The 22,949-nt window shown below is 39.0% G+C and overlaps 1 protein-coding gene across 10 annotated transcripts in view; it reads right to left on the reverse strand.

Annotated features, from left to right (window-relative positions):
• DLGAP2 (DLG associated protein 2) overlaps positions 1–22,949 on the reverse strand; it is a 342,864-nt gene that overhangs the window by 44,521 nt on the left and 275,394 nt on the right. For all 10 annotated transcript variants that reach the window (XM_008637654.2, XM_017739294.1, XM_017739302.1 and 7 more), the window contains 2 exons: positions 11,584–11,731; positions 8,227–8,446 (listed from right to left, as the gene is read on the reverse strand). In XM_008637654.2, coding sequence (XP_008635876.2) covers positions 8,227–8,446; positions 11,584–11,731 — 368 coding nt within the window. The remainder of the gene's footprint in view (positions 1–8,226; positions 8,447–11,583; positions 11,732–22,949) is intronic.

A 22,949-nucleotide genomic window follows, 5' to 3' on the forward strand; every position in this document is an offset into this window, starting at 1 on the left:
GTGATTATTAAATATAATTTAATACCTTTAAACAAATAATTTAATCCACAGAGAGCTACAAGTCTGGACACAGAGTGCTCTTTTTTGTCAAATCAAATAATCATTTTACCTGAGAAGCAGATGGAGTCAGTATGAGTGTCAAAACCAGTGCTAAGAAAGCTACTTGCAGGCTGCCAGCCCTGTATTTAGGTGTAGAAAGTGATGCTACTGTGTTTTGATATCTCAGCTTTGTAAGCTGGAGCATGGCTATCTCAGTTATCCTTGTTTTCAGTGGGACCAGAATTTAAGCTTTGTTTTAATCCTATCATGCAATTTGAATAGGTTTAACTCTTGCCCTAGATTAATGAAAGTTAGCTAGCTATGCAATGCTGTCATTGTAGACTATTTTAATAGACAACAGAGAGAAACAGGGATGTCCAGGGGACCACTTTAATAATGGGTACAAGTCAAAAAGGACATATATATCTATTGTCTATAATTGCATATTAATGTGATTGCCTTTGACACCTACTTTTTAGATATATGTATCATGTGAGATGAACTTTTATGACTGAAATTTGTATAATTTCTTTGACTGGGGGAAGGAGACAGAGAATGGAAAGATATGTATTGTTCTGGACACAGGAGAGTCCCAAAAGGTAAAGAAATGTACATAAAAATCATGACTTGTTGATGTGTCATTGATATGCTGTTTTCATTCTCAGAAGGCCAAGTGATAGGTTACTCACTTCAAACTCAGTATCTCCCCGAACCCTGGATGTCCTCTAGTTGCCCTTGAGGAGGAGTAATGTGCTGCTGGCATTGCTCTGGTGTTGTGGTTTCCAGTGGGTATATTTTAATGGACTGTATACTGAGACTGAACCTTGACCTTACAGCAAGTAAGACTTTGTTGGGAACTATCAAAGTGCTATTAGGTGACAATAAATACCTCAGTGTAGGTTGAGGTTTGTCGACCTCTATTGGTGCGCAACAGGATCCATACATCATATTCAGTCTGAGTCAAAGACTGCCTAGACAACAGTTTCTTGTCCAGAATGAAGCGATTCTCTTCTAGGTCCTGTGTAGACATCTCAAATGTCTCAAATGGTACCAACCAATTGTCTTTGAACTAATCAGAGTTTATTGTCATGGGACCTTAGACTACTAGATTGCACAAAAGCGTCTGTTTAGTTGACTTGACCTGGAGGCTAACCCAACACAGTTCAACTAACCTGTCCAGTCATAGGCTAATTCTGTCAGGTTATGCCCTAAGAATGTCACCAATTTTAGTATCTTTATTTTCTCTGATGCTCTGGAAAAAATCTTTCAAGTACATTTTAAGTACCAGGTTTATCAATTGTCTTTCTAGGGTAGATGTGAGTCTGAATAAGTTTCCTGAAGCAGAAATGAATCAAATGATGTTTGTATACCTAGCACAGCAAGGAATGTAGTTCTAGTGCACATATCACCATTATGGCTCTGACATATATACCTCCAACAAAAACCTGAATACATGCAGAGCTTCTGAGAAGACTCTTAGAGGTTATTTTCTTTCACAGAGGAACCCAGAAGGAGAAGCACGGGCAGGGTCCTTCCTTCTTTTTCACTGCAAAGAAGCATGATATACAGGTGTTTCCATGATCACCCACCCTGTGTACTTCCCCTAGCTGCACAGACCCACCAGAGGACAAAGCTCTCTGGCAACCTCAGGGTAAATATCTGGGCTGAGATTTACATCTGCCACTGTCAGTTTCTACCATGTCAGGAAGGGTTCAAACACTTAGCAGTGAATCTCCTTCTCTGCATGCTATATTTTTCTGATAAATTCTTATCATTTTTTTTTACCATATAGTACCATAAAGAAAACATAGCTGAGAAAACTCTGTGAACAGACTAGCTTTGAAACCAAATTCTGCCAGGGGAGGGAGCATAGGTATCCTTTTTAATAAAAAAAGGACCAGTGGATTACAGAGGAATTTTGTCAAGCACAGAACAGCAGGAGCAAGAGAGAAACACGCATTATACATTTTTTAAACTAACCATAGATGGAAGACGGTGACTTCATTTTTATCTTTGACTCTGAAGATAATCTGTACCAGGGAGAATGAAAATTATAAAAAGCTCCTGGCTACTGCTCCAACTGCTTTCATGCCTCATCAGCCTGAAGAGGCCAGGCAGCCCTGATTAGCACAGCCTTACTCCATCTCCAGGAATCCCAGAGTTGTGAACAGTTGTGACAGCCCCTTGACCATCCTCTGTCAAACTCCTTGAACCAAAGTGTTTGTGTCACCTTCATCCCAGTGACTCCCTGGGCCATTTCCACCATGTAGAGCTGCTAGTGAACAGCGGTGTCAGCCTAGCAGCAGAACTTCAATATGTTTAAAAAAATTAAAGACTAATTATGCCCTCCAGATACGCCCAGAGCAATGAAAATTATGTGTGCATATCCAAGTGTAGAACTGGGCTCATCATTTGTTAGGATAAGATTTATTCTCACAGCACAGGAACACAAGTTGGCACAGCATCAAAGGATTAACTTAGGATGCCCAAGTGCTCCCACAGATAGCTAGTGTGTTTCCTGCAGAGAGCTGGAGTGTCAGATAATTCCATGGAGCCCCAACAGTAATTAAGGAAAGTCAACATAATAAATTATGATTGAGAACACAGCCTTCTATATCTTATTTGGACTCAATGTTTTGTGTTTTTAAACGTACCTGTTGTGGATTCCACTGCTAGCTATTACTTAGCAATGGATACCAATAAAATCCTCTCAGACTGAGCATTTACTTCTATAGACAGAACAGAAATTGTGGAGATGTAACTTCATGCATATGTTTTCCCCCATTTGGCTGGGCTTTCCTAGCCATAGTGCATCAGATTAAGATCCAAACAGCCACCTGGATGAAGTATCTCATACTTGAGGAAATAAAAGAAATTCACACAGCTGTTGCTCATAAACCATTATTCTTTTAAGAACTGAGAGCATTATTTTCTCAATTTTTATATTTATACACATTTATAAAATTCCCTCTGAGCTTTCTCCTCCCCACTCTGAGCAGTCCTGACTCTCTTATGTTTTTCTCATGGGAGGGGTGTCATATGTAGTAGCACCATGGCTTTTGCCCACCTTTGGTATCCTCATATATTGAAAAAACCCAACAAATCAGCAAAACCTAAAAACAATAACTAATGTTATTAGTGTTCAGATAGCAACCAGTAAATCAGTCCTTTCAGGGTCTGAATGGGTAGCTATGCTATGGAACAGTACAATTTCATTTTTGTAAGTATATGACTGTGCAATCAGTTCACTGACCATGAGATTTTTTTGTAGCTAAATATCAAACATGGGCTGTAAAAATTCACCCTACTAGGCCTTTCCTTGAAAATGAAAAGCTGAAAATAGCTTGAAGTCAGGACAAGGGAAACCTGCAGTTCCTCAGGCATCCTGAGTAATTGTAGGAGCTCTAATTGAAACCTCCCACATCCAATGTGACCTTGTTTGAATTAATTGGTTTGGAATTAGTGCTCAATAGTTCAGTAAATGCGGAATTATCTGAATTTACTCATTGCAAGCAGAATCCAGCTGACTGAGAAAACTAATATGGCCAAAAGACAGTTCTCTACTTTTCATCTTCTTCAGCGAAGTCTTTAGCAAGCATGAGCTTAGTTGACCTACCTACTATGAATCAGATAAAAGGAGGTGCATGTACAACTGAGAGAATCATTGAGGTTGGAAAAATCTGACAGATTTGCATTATGCTACATTTTCTAGAAGAATTTTAAAAAATTATGCAGTATACTGGCAACTTAAGGCTAGTAACTACAATCCCTAAATCCAGCAATGCTTCCATGCTAAGTTTCTCTCAAGATTAGCAGGCAATCCCTGAAGTGGAAGAAATTACTTTAGACTGACATTTAACATAGGACAGAAATCCAGGATGCCTCTATGTACCCTGACCAAGTCTCCATTGTGCTGAGGTCCATAGCTAGGTGGATTTTTTTTATCATTAATCGAGTCAAAAAATACTGTTGTAACCAAAAACTTGGGTTAGAGGAAAACATGAAATAGTTTTAAGAAACTGAAAATGATCCTCTCTTTTATGCATCAGACTAAAAACCAAAGAACTTAACCGAGGCCACTTAGTCTGTGCTTGTTGGTAGAGAAGGATTTCATACAACTGATTGAGTCACATATTTAGTATTTCTGGCTTAGCTGTTTCAATTTGACTATAAAAGCAATATACACTGAGAAGATATTTCACCTGATGGGTGAACATCCTGAGCAGTGGCCCAGAGAGGCAGTGTTTCTCTCAATAAAAATGGAAGTGTTTTATACAACGTATAATAATGTCATCAGAAGAAAATACGTGTGCCTGCACATCTGAACAGATGATAAGCTGGCGTTCAAGTTGGCCAGAAGTACAAATAGGAAGGTACTCTCTCTCTCTCAGGGAAGGGATTTTAGCTTGTTCATCTGCTTCACAAGAGACCATCCTAACTGCTACCTCCATTACCATTGCAATTCAGTATTTCTGCATTCACAACAAAACCAAACTAAAAAACCTGTGAGGAAACACCCTGAAATAGTCTCTAACATATAGAGTGAGTAATATAAAGGACTCTTTCTACATACAGAACTTGTAACAAAAATAAGTTGACCTCAGACAAAGAGGAAACAAGGGAGGGAGTGATTAATATCTTCCAGATGTCCTTGTTGGTTATGTTTTCATAGTACAGTCAAGTGTTGTACCACGATATCTGAACTACTTTTCAGTAAGAGAAGCCAGGTGTTGCAGGTGGGATAACGTGTTACTGCCGCACTGCTCCTGACCTTGCACTCCATTTCCCAGCAGGACTCCACAGTCAGGGCTCCCTGCGGGCTCAGCTGGTGGTGACACAGCCCCAACACCTCCGGCAGCCTTTGCTTCCCGCAGCACTGTGCCACACTCCCCAAGCGTCACTGGGAAGGAGCCTGCTGAGCTGACAGCATGATGATTGCTTAGACAACAGGGAAGCGGGTTGGTACTGCCTGGGAAAGTAACCCAGTTTTTATGAACTCTTCCTGAAAAGTGAAGCATTGCTTGCAGGAGTAGCAGAGCTGTAAGTCAGTAGCATTTAGGATGACTACTGCACTCAGTGACTTCCCATTCAGGAAATTACATGTTGTCTGTGGTGGAGGAACGAGGTGGGAGGCAGCAGCAGCTGGAGCTGTATTTTCTCAGCTGTGCATCTGACAGCTGTGACTGGATACGGTTCAGAGACAGAAAGCATATGCTGTCATTCAGGGCTTTTAACATCAAGTGTCTTTTACTGAGTTCATTATCTCTTCAAAAAATGAAACATGATGGCTAGAAGTGCCCTAACCTCAATGAAATGAGTCTCAGCAGGGGTCACGCAGAGCCCGAGTCTAGCTTACTGTGGGCCAGCAATGCTGGCTGCCTCCTTCGCACTGTCACTTGTCTCATTCATTTACACCTGGGCTAACAGGGAGTGCCCTATGCCTTGTCACAGTCTCCTTCAGAGGCGGAGAAGACTGGTTCCACAAATAATTAAACTACATGGATCTGTGCAGAAGTTGTGCTCTTTAGCACCAATGTTTCATTGGGCTTTCTCTGTAAAGTTGTATCCAGTTAAGAAGAGCCCAACACCAGTAGTTCTTTTTCCATCTATTAGAAAGCCCCATTAGCAGAGTCCATTAATAATGTCCCTCATAATATTTGTTATAGGTGCAACCTTTCTACCTTCTGAAAGCTGTTAATGCATCTTGGAATAGTTTAGCAAACTGCATGCTCTAAATATATATTCTATACCTTTGTAATTGAATTCATAGATCAAATACTACTACTTTATTTTAGGTTTACATTTTTAGTTACAAGAATTAATTTTTAGCTAAACCTATGTGTTATGAATTAATTGCCTTACAATAATGGTAAGAGGTAATCATGACCTATATCACTAAAATTGAATGGGATAATTAAATTGAAATTAGTGTTAATTTTCTAAAGAATTCCTTTAGTTTCTTTGCCAAGAAGAATTTGTTACATCAGAACCAAAAAAGAAATTAATGTAATTTTCATAAGAATTCAAAAGACTGAATTGGAACTAAAAGCTGATGTGAAACACTGGCCTTTTTGACATTTATTAGAATGAACACCGTATAAATGTCAAATATCTTCCAACACCATTTTCACATTTCAGGCAACTGCTTCTTTTACAATTTTCAGAGAGGGATGGAAAAGTAAGATTTTTTTTTGAATTATACTAATGATAAGAAATGAAGCATCTCCCTTCAAAGTGACAGAGGCTGAAGAGAGAAAAATGGAAGAGTCACCCCTAGGGTTTTAAAAACAAGAACTTATTTGGCAACTGAAATTTCCCATTAAAAGTGAATCACATAATCCTTACTCTTCTCGTATATCAGATAATTATTTCTGATTTGTATATTTACCTTATGTAGAAGCTGAGGACAAACTTGCTCGGGGGCACAGAGATGATATTTTAAATATAAGACCACACTCAGAACTGTATACAGTCCATAGGCTTGGAAATTTTGGATCAGGAAAACACCTCAAATAATCTTATTTCTTCAGATTGTCAATATCACTTGCCCACAAAGAAGAAGAATTACATTTGTGGGCAAGAAAATCTATCTGATAAGTAATTTCTGAGATGAGGAAGAAATTATGTGTGAAATGAAGGTTAAAGTTTTCAGAACCACAGTATTTAACCAGCAGGCTACTAATCAATGCAAAACATTTTTCATAAGTATGAAAACACTGTGATGCAAACATATTTGTTACCTAATCTTTTATTTTCCCAAAAATATTCTATTATTCAGCTTTGTCACTCTAGGGAAAATAAATTCTTTTCAGTGAGAATTTCGGGCTTATCTAGCATATAAACTCAAGACAGCTTAAGTTAAAATCAGTCCACTTGGTAACCAAGGTAATCCTGAAAATATTCCAATACAGTACTTGGAGTCAGACTCCAAAATAAGTATCTATTTTTGTCTTTTGCCATGGAAGGTGTCTTCATAATGACCACACAGTAATATATGATAAAGACGAAAATTAGTCTTTGGGGTAGCAATAAGATCTGATTTTATATCATGATAGCATCTCTATTAATCAAAGGACAGAAACATTCCTAGAGGGGGCACTGTGAGCAACAATTTCTAGTTTTACACAAAATTTTATATAACAATTAAAATACTATGCTTAAGATAAAATAACATTTTATGCTACTTCTGGAATGCAAATGTATGTTATTCAACTGCAGCTTCCTTTCTAAGCTCCCACTGTTCTGTTATACAACACGTATGTCAAGCAAATAATTTAAAAAGTATTTCTATACTATATGCTTTGAGCTCACTTTTACCTTTTGCAGATGGGTAGCCTGCGTTACAACTTAATAGTATCTGGCAAGGACAATATTATAATTAGGAACTGACATTAACATAACTGGAAACATAGAAGTGAATTGGAATCAGTTTACAAAGAATACATATTTCCTATAGATTTCATTTTAATTATTTAACTGCTCTCTGTGTAATCTTTTCTCTACAAATACACGCTAATATTCTAAAATGAATAAAGCTATCATCTTTGCTAAGCAACTAATAAGAGAAAAGAAAGTTGCCAGAAGAATGTTAAAAGACCTTAACAGTGAGTGTTATAACAATGAATGCTAATGGCTACTGATGAGAAATATCAGATGTGTGAAACTTGCCAAAACATTTACAATTCAGTGCATTGATACAATTGGTTACACCTGCCCTAAAAGTAATTAATTACCTTTTAAATTAACTGCCTTCGAGTATTTAGACCAAATATTTTTAATCTTGCTTCTCTTTTTTTTTTTGGTGCTTTAACAACCTAAATTAAAATTAGCACAAGTAATCTCATTTAGAAGATCAATTACTTGATAGATAAACCTCACTCATGTCTAATAATATTGAAATTATACCATTTGCACTTGCATTTTTATATTTGCACCTAGATAACTCTATGTATGTGAAATGGAGGTCAAAAATCCAGGTCCATTATATTATGCATGCACGATTCTTCTCAGAAGGAGCTTATTCCAAGATGCAGCCACAATGGTACAGTATTACAGACTTAAGAATATTGGTATCAAACATTATCTCTACACAGGGAAAATGTTTCCAGTGTCAAACATCCTTTCAGAAAACAAGCTGGTATATTTTTACATGCAGCGCAGCAGAAGGGTCAGTGGACCTTTGCTTACCTGTGGTTGACCTGATGGTTGAGGTGATGTTGGAAGATGTCAGCGCAGGTATACATTCATCATCTTGGGAATAGCCTGCCTGAATGGCACGCAAGTAACTGTGGCTTCTTGTTCGGAAACATCCCGGGAGGTCAAGGGCATCCATTGCCTGAGCTTCAACTTCACTAAACACTGATTCACACACCGATTCAAATTGCCCATTAACCTCTGCTTCACTCATCTGAATAAACAACAACAATGCATTTGATTTTTGACTTGCTTTTTTGTGATCATCACGGCCTCAACATCTCAAATGGACACCTGTACATTGATGAAGAACTGTTTTAGCAAATAGTTAAAATGTAGTAATCCCTTCTGATCACATTCACATTGTTTAACTGACATCAGCTGTTTACATGTATATATTAAGTGCATCACACATGCCATACATTAATGTTACATTTAATATCTTTTGGCATAGCTGAGAAGGGACCCAAGCCAACCTCACTCCCTGGTTATCTGGCTTAGCCATTCACTACCATGGAAGAACCTTTTCTTCAGCAGCACTATATAAAATCTGATACTTCTCCCAGCCTGTAGAACTCTGTCTGGCAGAGCTGTGCCTCCTGTACCCTCTACCAGGGTGTCCCCTTGGGGTATTTCAGCAGCATCCTGCAGCTCCCTGCAGGGCTTGGGCAGTACCCAGCATTTACCTGCTAACCCTTTGCAGGCTGGGCATGATACAACACTGTGCCTTTTTCAGAGGCAATTTCCATGATAAACAGGGCTTAGGCAGAGTGGCCAGGCTTGGGCAATCTCTCGGTAGGTAGCCCTATGTTGCTGTCTTGAAGATTAGTGCCTTAATTCTACCTACAGCATTTTTTAATCCTTCACTGAAGTCAGCCTTAACAACCTGTATTTAACCTGAATAATTTAATATTGTGTTTATCCAAAATCAGATAGGAAATTAACTCTGAACAGATGATTGCACGTCTTTCTGAAAATAATTTTTTTCTAAAAAATGAGTGCTAGAAGTCAGAATCAGTATGAATAATTTTACAGATTAAATTTATAGCATCACTAAATGTCACATCCAGTTGATATTAATTTTCCTCTACAGCTGCTAAGTGCTCTTAGTGTTTTATTCTTATGGAAAGAGAGTCCCTGCAAATATTTCAAATGTTTTAGGATTTTGGTTAAGTAAATGGAAATTTTATACAGAAGTTCTGATGATTATGAATAACTGGTATTTTAATTTTGTGTTAAGACATTTCGACTACTAAAACTCTTCTGAAAGGAATTACATTACCCTTCATAAAATTTGCTTTTAATAAAGTTAAGTAGGCTAATGCAATCTCAAAGAGATTAAAAAAATCTTACTCTGAACTATTTTGCAATATTGTTGATCAGGAAATATATGGTAATTTAGTCCATAAACTCTGTAAGTCTTAACCACTTCGTTCAAACTAAGGTTATTGACAATAGAAAATTAAAAGTTTTTAAACTTAAATTAAAAATATAAACCATGGAAGTCAGCATTCTTCTTGAGCCTACCCTTCATCAGGTGTGAAAAAGGAAGGATCTCACAACAAAAAGGCACAAAAAATGCCACAAATTATACAAACTTCTATTATGTAGATGGTACAAGAAGAGGATGGTGTCATGGCAAAAGAGCAGGAAACAGCAAATGTTCAGAACTTGATATTTTTATACATTTGCTTTGGGTAATATCTATTAAATGCATTTATTAATGGTCTGGAAACAGGTGGACTGTGAGGCAGGAAGTGTGTGGCTAACACAAAGTTCCATAGGTTAGTGAACACTGAAAGAGTAAGGAACTATATTCAGCAGGTTTAGTTAATCTGGCCAATTGAGCAATCTACCTGCAAATGAAATCTATTGTGGAAGCCTTCCAGGTAATGCACACTGGAATGAAGAATTTTAACCACTACTGAAACCAATTAGTCCTTATGGACAGCTCAGTGAACATCTCTGTGCACGGACATGGTCATAGAGGCAGAAGACATTGGAATAGTTCTATGCGGTAACACTGTTTAGGTGGTGGCCAACAGCATTTGCTTTGAATGCAGGATCTAATCCATGTGAAACTTTCTCAAAAGCAGAATATAATAAAAACAGAAAATAACCAAACCAGCATAATAAAAACCAAGGCATGAGAATGATGGGAACAGTTTTCACAAGGGAGCTGTGGAAAAAAAAATAGTGAAAGGTTTGGAAAATGACTGACTGTTTCTAATGCCAATGCGTGTCACATAAGATTATATTTAGGATTACTTCACGGAAATTAAGGAATTTGACTGAAGGGCATTAGTCAAGTGACTTGCTCCTGCCAGCTCTCTTCAGTCAGTGGAGACTGACAAGCATTTCTGGAGGGCTCTTAGCCCACTAGGGATGTTTACTGTCCTGGAAGAAGCTCGCTCCATTAACTACAGAGGGAGCTTTAGTTGTTGCCTCAGTTAAAAGCCTCAAATTAGATGAGTTGAATCCAGGCCTGAATAGCCATGCAGTACAAATCTAATATGAATGAATATAAAATTGCTTTAAAAAGATTTCCCTTTTAACATAACCATTGTGTAAGTATACCCTTAGGTGGCTCACTAAATGGTCAAAGAAATATTAAGTAACATGTCTGAGGCGAGGGCAGGGCCCATCTGTCATTAAACAACACCGGAAAGAAAATTCAGGACCTATAAACATCAGAAACATTGGGAATTTTATGTAAAGTCCTCTGCTAAACAGAACATGAGCATACTTCTTATGGCTGCTTGCACTTCAGGTCTGATTCAAACCTCACTTTACCACAAGTTAGCACTAACTAATAGACATAAAACCAGTAGGAAGGAAACCTGTACCTTTTCAGAAGACGCCACACATAGAATTTTTTATGGGACTTATTCTTTCACCCAAGAAGAGTGAGTGATTTGGTTTAGGATGAATCACTGCTCTTTTGGAGCATAATTTTTTTCAATCTCTATCTTAATCTGCCAATCCACATTTACTGAAATCAGAGCAGGTATTTTCAGAGGATGAGTATTGTAGGAGTGTACTCCTCATGTTCAGTCTGAATCTTCTTAACATTTAAATATTTAATATGGACTGAAAAGAAAAACACTTGTATTTATATTTTTAATGAAAATAAATGGAAAATATTATGTGTAGTAATATCTCTTCACCTCTAGCATTCAGTATTTTTCTTGAAGTTCTGAGTAATATTCCTTAGAACTCAATTACTTCGACAATTCACATCCTCAGTTTGATATTAATTTTAAAAAACCCCAAAAACTAAAACCATCCACTAGTAACAACTCTCATATCTGCAGTTAACCTATAAGAAAAGTTATAACAAGAATTTCCCACCTGACTAACACAGCTGGCCTGACTGAGCGTGCTCACTGCTCTCATATAGCTCTGATTCCTTGAGCGAAACTTTGGGGAATTGTAGTTTGCAGAGGGATCCAGGTTGTGACCCCCAGGCACGTCACTTGCAGTTTGAAGGTAGCTCTGACTACAAAGGAAAGAGGAAGAAAAAAGGAAAGGGTGTAAAACTACAGATGGAATCAATTAGGACACTGAAGACAGTAATTTGTATGAGACTCACAAACCCACTCACCCGGGTCCAAATCTTACTCCATATAAAGCATCATAGATCTGTTGTAATCAAATGTCTTAGCACAAGCAGAGAATCTGTGGCTCTGCTACCTAGATGGTATGAAATTTTAAATCTTTGCTGTATTTAAACATCATCAATCCTCCTGGCTATTAACATTGAACTTTACTAAAAGACAGTGTCTAGGTCAACAGGAACAAAAAATAGAGCTAAAGCACAAACCAAAGTAACTAAAAATCTTTCTTCATAGATAAAATCTGCTACTTGTAATCTGGTTTTCATCAGGGTGTTAGGCATCAAGAGACCTTTTATCTTCAAAGGATTGATATAGTTTTACAAAAGATTGAAATATCCCATGTTCAGCTAAAGAAAAATAAATTAATAAGGTGCTCAGAGCAACTACATGAAGCTCTAAAAATTGTTTTATTACAACACATTTCCCATTTTGGAGGACTGGGACTGTAACACCACACTGAACCCTCTTCAGTATGCTTTCACACCAAGGGCATGCTAGTCTTCATGTTTTGTTTTAAATGTATTGATTAACATCACAGGAAAATAAATAAACCTAAGAAAAGCTCAGTACTTTGCCTTGAATACAAAAAATTAAAATCTCAAACATGGTACACCAGAGTTCTCAGAACCTCTGTAAATCATATTTTAGAACTTTCCCTTGCAGATCAGTGCAGAAATTAATTAATACCCCAGACAAGATTTGGTTTCATGTGGTAAATATGTAGTTTTTATATTTATTCCTTAAAGGTAGCTTTAACAAAAACTGTTTATGGGAAAGTAGATTTGTGCCAGTTGAATACCTAATATTGGCCATATGGTTACTTCATGCTGAGCTGGCAGAGCTGGTCAGTCCAGCAGTGTCTGTGACATGTGCCTGGGCTGTTGGACATTTCCCTGTGAATGGTGAAGTTTCCTCTCTGGAAGAACCAGACCACTCAGTGAGTGAGAAAGCCACAGGTTCAACTCCTGCTGCAAGATGAAGCATAAACCAGGATTTTGTTTCTCAGACTATATTTATCAAACACTGAGCATGACCATAGGCTGGTGCTTGAGGGAACTCAGCCTTCCTCACGGAGTGGACACAACCTGAGTTTGGATGCAGTCCCTGAGGAGCATTCAGGGAGGAATCTCCAACATTTTATCATGGCTTTGCCTAGAAAAGCAAAGAGTACTGAGATCCATCTCCCTGTGTGGCCATGTCCTTTGATGTCTGACGTGATGATCTAGTATTCCCTCACACCACCAGCTGCAAGAGCAGATGGGATTTAGAGACCCTTATACTTGGGAGATCTGTTCTCAAGCATTTCCATGTGTTCTCGCATCTCAGGGTCAACACAGACATAGCCTTGCTTCCTCGATGCATCTGCCTTAGATTCACAGAATCATCTACTTTGGAAAAGGCCTCTGAGATCATTGAATCCAATTGGTAACCAGATGCTGCCAAGTCCACTGCTAAACCATGTCCCTAAGTACCACATCTACATGTCCTTTAAATACCCCAAGGATGGTGACTCAGCCATTTCCCTGGGCAGCCTGCTCCAATGTCTGATAATTCTTTCAGTGAAGAAATTTTTCCTAATAAATTTGCTGGAGCATGTCCAAAGAAGAGCAACAGAGCTGGTGAAGCAAAAAAAAAAGGATGGGTTTTGTTTTCATCTTTGTTCAAGGCAGTCATTCTTTCAAAATCCTAAGAAATTTCCCTGGAGAAGAAAACAATTAATTTCTTCCTGTCTATTCAGTTCCTTCTATGGAATGTCTCTGTAACCTCATGCCAGAGGTAAACTATGTAGAAACTATGCTATAACTGCTAAAACCAAAATGAAAATGTATGAGATTATTGCAGGTATGTGCTCAGAGGTTAATTAAGTCATTACAATCAAAGTGATTCTATGATTAAGATAACAGTCTGATAGTGGGTCTAATTTGGTTCTAGATGATAAAAAGAAGAGCTGTAGCAGCATTTTTTTGTTCCCGTAGGTATGAAGACAAATATAATAGATTAGGTGAAGTGGTGTAAAGCCTCTCTATCTACATTTAGTTGCTGGATGTAACTAAACTTCCTTTCCTCTATAGGAAGGCTGATGACTGACACCTGCTCTGTGTTATTCTGATTTTTGCATATGCTTTACTTCATCATGGAATCAGAGAATGGCTTGTGTTGGAAGGGACCTTAAAGATCATGAAGTTCCAACCCCCTGCCAACGGCAAGGACATCTCCCACTAGACCAGGTTGCTCAAAGCCCCATCCAACCTGGCCCTGAACACATCCAGGGATGGGGCATCCGCAGCTTCTCTGGGCAACCTGTGCCAGTGCCTCACCACTCTCACAGTCAAGAATTTCTTCCTAAGATTTAACCTAAATCTCTAAGTTGAAAACTGATCACCCCTTGTCCTATCACTACCTGTCCAGGTAAAAAGTCACTCTCCCTCTTCTTTAAAAGCCCACTTTAGGTATGGAAAGGTTGCAAGGGTGTCTTCTCTTCTCCAGGCTGAACAACCCCAGGTCTCTCAGCCTGTCTTCACAGGAGACGAGCTCCAGCCCTCTGATCACCTTGTGGCCTCCTGCAGACCTGATCTAAGGGGTCCGCATCTTGTGCTGACGACTTCTGACCTGGACATACTACTCCAGGTGGGGTCTCACGAGGACAGAGAGACTTTAATCTGCCTGGTATTGTCAATAATCTCTTTGATGTTGTTATGTTAGTATTTTTCAAAACAAGTAAGTCCCTGCTGGACCTTCTGCTTGTCATCATCAGGTGGCAAAATCTAGATTCTGAGTTCATAAACAGTTTGTGAATGAGATGTTTGAGGTTTCATTAAAACATGGGCCACATTAAGAAAAGATAGAAGGAAAAGAATTAAATTATAAATTACTGTATGAACTACTTAAAATTAATTAATTTAAACTTGATCCTCGTAACTGTCCCCTTTGCTAAGTAATGCTTAACAATCTACTATTTAACTAATCACATTCTGGTTCCTTGTTAGGTATTGCTATCATTAAATGCCATCAACAATTTTTACAGCAATAATTTCTTATGGAAAGAAGCCTAGAATTCCATAGCACTTCTAAGCAGCTGAGTTTTGATGAATGAGTTTGGATATTACCTGATAGTTAAATAATTTTTCATTTATCAGAGGAGATTAATTGATTCATGGAACTGTAGCAAAGTAAAAGAAATGCTGCATATATTAGGCTATAAAAGCAATTTTACACTCATTTGATTAACCCTTTGTAATCTTCCTGATAGAAATTATTAGTTTTCATTTCTAAGATATAATCTCAAGGTTATCCTCTAGGATAAACGTGTCGATGCATGGTGAAAATTATGACCTTGCTATAAATATGATCCAGAAGCAAAATACCAGAGTTACATGGGGAAGTTGCTCTCAAATGTCATGACCTGTTGCTCAAGGAAGTCTCATGCTTGTCAACAATATTAGAAAACACAATCAACATCTGGCCTTGGTAAATTCTGACTTTTTAATGACATCCACTCTATCTATAAGCTTAGGAACAAAATTCTTGACCTTCATTTCCAAAACATCAAGGTTCTTTCACTTTGAAAAGAGAAAATAATTTTCTTTTATATTCTCTAGCAGCATAGATGATCTTATATCTCAGCTGATCACTGCGGAAGGGCAAGACAAGTATGTGCAAACGAGATGTTTTAACAGATCATCTCCAGGACTACTAAACAAATATACATAGTAACATCAAAGAGGTGGCTCTAAAAATCAATGCTATGGAAAAGGAAGAATAGAGTGAGACTAATAGGAGAAACTAAATTAGTCTGCTCTCTTCCCACTTGCTTTTCTGAATAGACAAGATTCTAGGAACAGATGTCCTTTAAAAGCATTTCTGCCCCCAAGGTTTGCTTTCCATTTTCCATTGGCTTCAGAGGAAGTTCATGGCAGCCAGGCAGATGTGTTAAATTTAATGAGAAATATTTTAGCTGAAAGAAAGCCTCAAAGCCTAAAGAAATTTTCGGGAAAAAAGAACTTCCATGTAATGATCTTGCCGCTGTTGAGAATCTTTACTTTAAAAGTGAAGGACTCCCAGTGAAGGTAGCTAAATTTGCAACAGCACTTTCAGCACTCAGCAGATTGCCTGAGTGTGTTCAGGGAGGACAAAATACTGTGTTATAACCACATAAAGTGAGCTATAGCATGACGTGTTTCTCTGGGACAGTATAACTGATAGCATGTCTGTTAGCATAGCTGGGATATCCTGGTACAGAGTGAACAGCAGTGAGGTTAGGTTGCATATTCCCACAAAAAATAGATCAAGAACAAGGGAAGAGACAGTAGTCCAAAAGCAGTCCTGAGCATTACAGTCTCCTTTTTCTTGCATTTCTCTAAACTGCAAAAACTCAGGCTTCTGTATCCAAATCTCACATGTCCTGATGCTCCTACGTGAAAGCTACCACTTCCTCCAGCTCCAGAACTCATATTTACCGGAATCCCCAAGGACAGCTCTTTCTCATTCTTGACCCACCCAGATCCTTACTGCCCTTTCTTTAAGTACCAGCTCACAGCTTCCTGTTCATGATCTAAAACACCCACCAGAAGTCAGCATTTGGCCACTTATGCTTCTGTCCTCTCCAGATTTCAAAAGTACCCCTAACACCTCTATTTGTCATCACAGCCCTGCTCAACCAGCAACAGACACCTAATCCTACCCCCTCATTTGGGAGGCTACCACAAACCCAAAACCTCTTCAACTTCTCATGCAAACTAGCTGTTCTTGCCCACACCTCATCCAGAGTAAAATTTAAGAGCAGAATGGGGGAAAATAATTGCAGGAAAACTCTGCTATTTTAACTTTACAACATGCAACGAAATGTGCTAAAAAAACCCCAAACACAAAGAACAAAAAGGATGATTTTTTACAATTCTTTTGACTCCAAACCCCCAATTAAAATTTCTGTTATTCCTTATCTTTTAGTCATACTTAATAGGATTCTATACATCAAAACTATAGGAAGAAACTTAAGTTTCCTTGTATTGCAATCAAAAAGCACTATATAAGGTTTGTGAAGAGGTTTCAGGAGATGGAAAAAGATGTCTACATCTCCTTTTCTTTTCCCAACTTAGGCCAGAAGACTTGGAAAAGCAGAGAGCTATTTAGAACACATTTTAATGAAAGGAACAAAAATGCAAGCTAATTCAATGGCTGCAATAACACATTAACTAATGATAAAGGAAGGCCATTACCTAATGATAACAGAAAGACCCTTATTTCCTCATCTTCAGCAATATAATATTTAACCATATATTTCCTTTTATATTAATGGTATATTTGTAAAAGGAGTAAGATACTCCGTAAATAAAAGATAGATAACATTGATTGGGGTTTTTTTGCTGCATTCCATTGTTTTATATAACTTTTGGATAGTTTATGGCACCATGGATAGCATCTGAAGTAGCTTGGTGACTTCACATATGGTGCTGCGGGATTTGAGGCATCCCCACTGCGATGTGTACCACAGCACCTTGCACCACTCAGTCAAAATCTATCACTTTGTGTTGCACTGAGCCCACCCTTTGTTGTCACCAAGATCAGACGCTGATGAACACCCAGTATGGTTTGTGGCATGTTTCCTGAAGTCTCTTGTCATTGCTGCATGACAAGTATTGCTGTGAGCTAGATTTACAACACACAGTACTGCACCAGGACTTATGCAAGCATTGCATGTTTTGCAGAAGGCAAATCTTTTAGTTATTTGGTGAAAAGGTATGTATGGTAAACAATATTGTTTCACTTTTAGGACAGCTTGAAATGCAAGAATTAGAAAATGGCATGGTTTTACATCTTATAGCTAATCCAGGGTCAAAACAACAACAAAAAAATCACAAAATCACAGAATCAAGTAGGTTGGAAAAGACCTCTGAGATCATCAAGTTAAACCTATGACCTAAGTAGACCTTGTCAACTAGACCATGGCACTGAGTGCCATGTCCAGTCTTTCGTTAAACATCTCCAGGGACAGTGACTCCATCACCTCTCTGGGTAGCCCATTCCAATGCCCAATCACCCTTTCTGTCAAGAACTTCTTCCTAATGCCCAGCCTAAACCTCCCCTGGTGCAGATTAAGACTGTGTCCTCTTGTCCTTTCACTGTTTGCATAGGAGAAGACACTGACCCCCCCCGGCTACAACCTCCTTTCAGGCAGCTGTAGAGAATGCAAAGGTCTCCCCTGAGCCTCCTCTTCTCCAGGCTAAACAACCCCAGCTCCCCCAGCTACTCGTCACAGGACTTGTGTTCCAGATTCTTCACCAGCTTTGCTGCCCTTGTCTGGCCACACTCCAGCATCTCAGTTTCCTTCTTGAAGTGAGGGTGTTGGGGTTTTAGGAGTTCTCCTTTTGGTTTTTTTCTCTTAAAAGAATTTTCCCCATACATGTTGCCAGGGGGACAAATTACTGCATACTTAAGAGAGACAAAAAGACCTGGCCATAGGGGGAGGGGTCCAGCTGGCTACTCTCTCTCACCTGGGGTCCTCTTGTGTAGGTCAGAGATGCCGCGAGATTTGAACTGGGAAAAAGGGGTCGGGTACAGCCCCTAGGGCTCTTGCTCTCTCGGCATTTGGAGGCAGAGAAAGGCTGGAGGGGAAGCTCAGAACAGGCAGCAACACTGCTGTGGTTGTGGAGAGAATTCATCGCCACTGTGGGTTTCTGCTCTCTGCTGCCTTTCTCCTACTGTGAGTGGAGCTTGCTCGCTGGAGCAGCTGTTGCACAGGGACCCTAACACCCCACCTTACTAAAAGAGGGCCCTTTCCACCATCTGCGGGGGTGCCTCAGGGAAACCCCCGGGATCCCAAGCCTACCTTTCCCTGCCTCGCTGGGAGCTGGGCCACGGCTGCCCTCCCGCCACTATTCCTTTGCCACAGCTCTTAGTTTCGCTGTAGCCCAGCACCCCTTGACTGCCAAGAAGTCCCAGGGTTTCCGCTGCAGCTCCGGAGTTTGGTACATCTCATCTATCACCTGGGACTTTGTGTTCATCCCTGCTGTTCCCGAGGGTCCTGCTTGGGGCACCGGGATCAGCTGCCCCAGGGGGTTTGTGAAGAAGCTTTATTGCCGCGTGCCCCCCCAGCTCGCTCCGGAGAGCTCTGGAGCGCCCCCTGCAGCCGCAGGGGAATCATCGCATCTGCCCTGCTCCCAGGAGCTGCCAGCACCCCTGCCAGCTGTGACGGTAACTGCACCAAAGGGGAAAGTGCCTGACAGTCGAGACGGCTGGCACTGGGTTACTGGTTCTGTTTGTTGTTACCGCCATAGTTACTGTTGTTTGTTTGACTTGTTTTACATATACATATATATATATGTATGTGTATATATGTATATAAGTAAACAATTGTTATTCCTATTCCTCATATCTTTGCCTGAAAGCCCCTTAATTTCAAAATTATAATAATTTGGAAGGAAGGGGGTTGCATTTTCCATTCCAAGGGAGGCTCCTGCCTTCCTTAGCAGACACTTGTCTTTCAAACCAAGACAGATACGCCCAAAACTGGACACAGGAATTGAAGTGTGGCATCACTAGTGCCGAGTACAAGGTAGAAGCTAGAAGCACCCTAACTTCTTCCCACAAATTTTAATTCCTGGGCAGCAATACTTGACATCCAAGACAATTCCAGGGGAAGCATGGAATATATAACTCCTGAGAAGGGATCTCTCAATCACACTGGTTTTGGGTTGGTTTTTTCTTTATGGTCTGCATTTTATTTTCTAATAAGTGATTGACATCACAGACTTTGTCATAAACCTAATACCATTGCTTAAAAAAGTGTGATTGTGATGCCAAAAATGCTGCAAATGTCATACACATCCCAAGGTCATTCCTTGATCTACTCACATTCAAAATAGTGATCACTCCCCAGAGCACCTCTTCTCTGTCAAATGTTCAGCCACCAGTGCACCCTGGGTCAAGAAGGTACTGAAAGTGAATTAACATCTTCTCAGGCCTCTAAAAGTTGCAGCAAGAAGGTCACCTTCTGACTCTGAAAGGGTTTATCAGGTTTATTCAGGGAGCATCCAATATAAAGTAAGTCCATGTTCCATCAAATTAATTTTCAGAATTGCCATATTCTAAAATCATGCCTTTTTATTTTCATGATCATGCCTGCATTTGTGCAAAAATCTGAGAATGAATGGGAACATTAAAGAAAGTACAATCACTCCCGTTCAAATCAGTATATGCAATTCAGAAGTTTCTTTCTGGGACAAAAAAATATAATTTGTAAAATAATTCATCTTGGGTGCCTAAAAGGGAGGTGCATTAGGATTATCAAAGTATCTGTGGTTATCAAAACCTATTTTATTGAGAGATTTGCATTTCAATGGATATTCATTTCTCCATCTGGATCTATCTTAACTATGTCTTTTTAGGTACGTGAAATAACTCATCGACCAGAATCTAATGATTAACCTTAGCTAGTGCCATTGTATAGCAGCTGCGAGTCACACTGTATCTCCATGGAGCCCTGCTGCAGTCAATAGAGCTCTGCAAAGGGGTCCAGATGTGCCTGCATGCAGCCCATTGGAGAACTCAGAGTGTAGACATTAAGTCTGATTCTCCCTTTCAAATAGCACATTTATTCTGGCTCTTTGGAAAACTGAAAGTGCACATAAATCTCATAAATTTATCTATAGTAAAGAATTTCTTTTCTAATATTTGCCAGTCTGAAGCTTCTCTTTGATCACTAGGCAAATATGAGAATTTGGGCCAAATGAAATTATTTAGATGCCTAGATACTTCATCACTGACCCATACCTTTTTAAAAAATATGCATGAAAGATATTGAACATTTGATTTATTACAGGAGTATGCCAGGAAAGAGGTGGAGACTTCTCTTTTCAACCTTATGAAATGCCTACTAATCACTGGTAGGAGAGAACTCTTACCATCAGTAAGTGTTTAGGGATTTGGTACAACATGAACCAGAAGAGGATGAGAGGAAATCATCAGAATCGTTAAACAGTCTGGTGGTTTGATCACTCCTTGCAAAGATAGAGAGGATGTAGGCTAAACCAAGCCTGTACTGCTAGTCACTCAAAATGTGAATGTAATAAAAAAAGTAGGATATGAGAAATCTAAACTAAACTTTCCAGAAGGTGACAGATTTACACATATAGCTAATCTGTAGCTAATCCTAAAAGTCTTGTTCCAATATCACATTTTGAGCTTGTTCTTGCAAGCAGGCAACAAGCTGGTCAGCATCAACAAAATTCAGGTGGATGCTATGGCCAAAACTTAAAGGGTATTTAAAGAATCATGTAGCAGTTCAGCAAATGGGTCTGGGGATCTAAGCAGAACTCAAATATGGGATGCATGCTCCTAAATCCATTTATGGAATTGAAATATTCATTAATTTCTTCAGGAAGCTATCTCACTTTTTTTTTTCCCCCCTTTTTGTGCATAGACATGTGCCATGCAAAAAGTCCTAATTGGGTAGAACAAGTGTACACTACAGACTATCAGGGCTCATTAAAGCATCTGAGCATAAGCTTAATTTAAACACACATGTAAGTCCATTAAAACCAGTAGATCTAAAGAAAATAAGTGACCTTCATGCTGAAGTTGAAGGTATTAATGAGACTATGTAATTTCTTGTAATTTCTTGAGAACCAATTGAGTAGAATTGGAAAAAGTGAATATATATATATATATATATGTATATGTATGTAAAATTTCTCCCTTTTTAACCAAAAGCATCTTAATTTTAAAATCCTTGCCTGAAGAAGTTTCTGTACACATCTTTTATAGTCTTATTTAGTTTTTGCTAAAAACTAAAGAAATGAGAAAATTGGCTTTTGATCCTTTTCAAATGAAAAGTAAAACTAACATATTTGTTGGAAGCAGAAACAAATAGGCACCAAAAACTAGAAGCATATCTGTATCCCTTGGATGTCACAATTTGTGCTTGTGATATTGACCTGAGTCTTACTGCATTTTCACCACAATCCATCATGTAATTGCATTTTTCTGACAAAAGCCTGCTTTATTCCTGAAAAGACTCTGGACTTTGTTTAGAGCCTTAGGATCCCCCCTTCCTTCCCTAATCCAGGGTAATACATTTCATCCCTACAACAAAAAGCTGGTATTTACCAAAATGAGGCAGGAGATCTGGGCTCAATGACTCCCTGTGTTTAACACCGTGCTACTTCTCAGAGAACAAGATGCCTAACACTGCTTAAGAGCATTTGCTATTATTCTGCAAAGGAAGATGGGGATGTCTTCTGACCCCACAAAAGATGTTTCCTAGGTAGCCAGATGACTGTCTGCCCTTCATCAGCATTCTCTCTTAACCCTGCAGACTAATCTAACCCAGATCTTACTGACTGCAGCAGAGAACACTACCGCCATGCCTGTGGCCCTCTGATTGCGTTATTAGTTGATAAGGCTTTGTAATTAGCCCTCAAACTCTCCTCAGTAAATCTCCAATTTCACCCCTCAGAGACTCTGAGTAGATGCTACTACACTACAGGGCCTCAGAAAGCTACTAATGAAGTGTGTAATGAGGCTTTTTAGAGTCAGAAGATTGAGGGCAAAAAAACCCAAAGATAAATAAAAAGCATACAAAAGATGAGGGTTCCTTTTCTAGTGATTTCCCTCATCTCTTCTATTAAAAAATATTTCTCAGGAGTGGCTTCAAAACCATTCCTAATTTAAAATGTAGAAGCGTTAATGGAAAATTGAAGTTTACCTTAAAAATTAAAAAAGGCTTGCATCACTGGTGCACAGCAATGAATAATGTTGGAAGAGGACATTAATTTCTCTAGCAAGGAAGGTGTGCTTTAACTCTCAATATGTGACATTTTTGCAGCACACCCAGTCCCCCACATGTGCACAGTTACCCACAGCCTTTTCTGTGTGCACTTGCCAAGGGGTGTGCCTTAGGAGAAATACCCACAAATTTGTTTGGCACTAAACAAAAATGGAGTCTGCACTGTCATGGGCAAAAATGGATGAAAACCCACAGGGCTGGTCTCATGCCTTGCTTCCAAACTTCCCTCTTTGCTTTCACTGTCTCATGTTCAAGCATGTTATGGTTAGCACAAATGGCTGCAAATGGAAAAAAAAAAATTAATGGAGATTTTCCAT

The sequence above is a fragment of the Corvus brachyrhynchos genome, unplaced genomic scaffold (genome assembly GCF_000691975.1).
Source record: "Corvus brachyrhynchos isolate BGI_N302 unplaced genomic scaffold, ASM69197v1 scaffold136, whole genome shotgun sequence".
NCBI lineage: Eukaryota > Metazoa > Chordata > Aves > Passeriformes > Corvidae > Corvus > Corvus brachyrhynchos.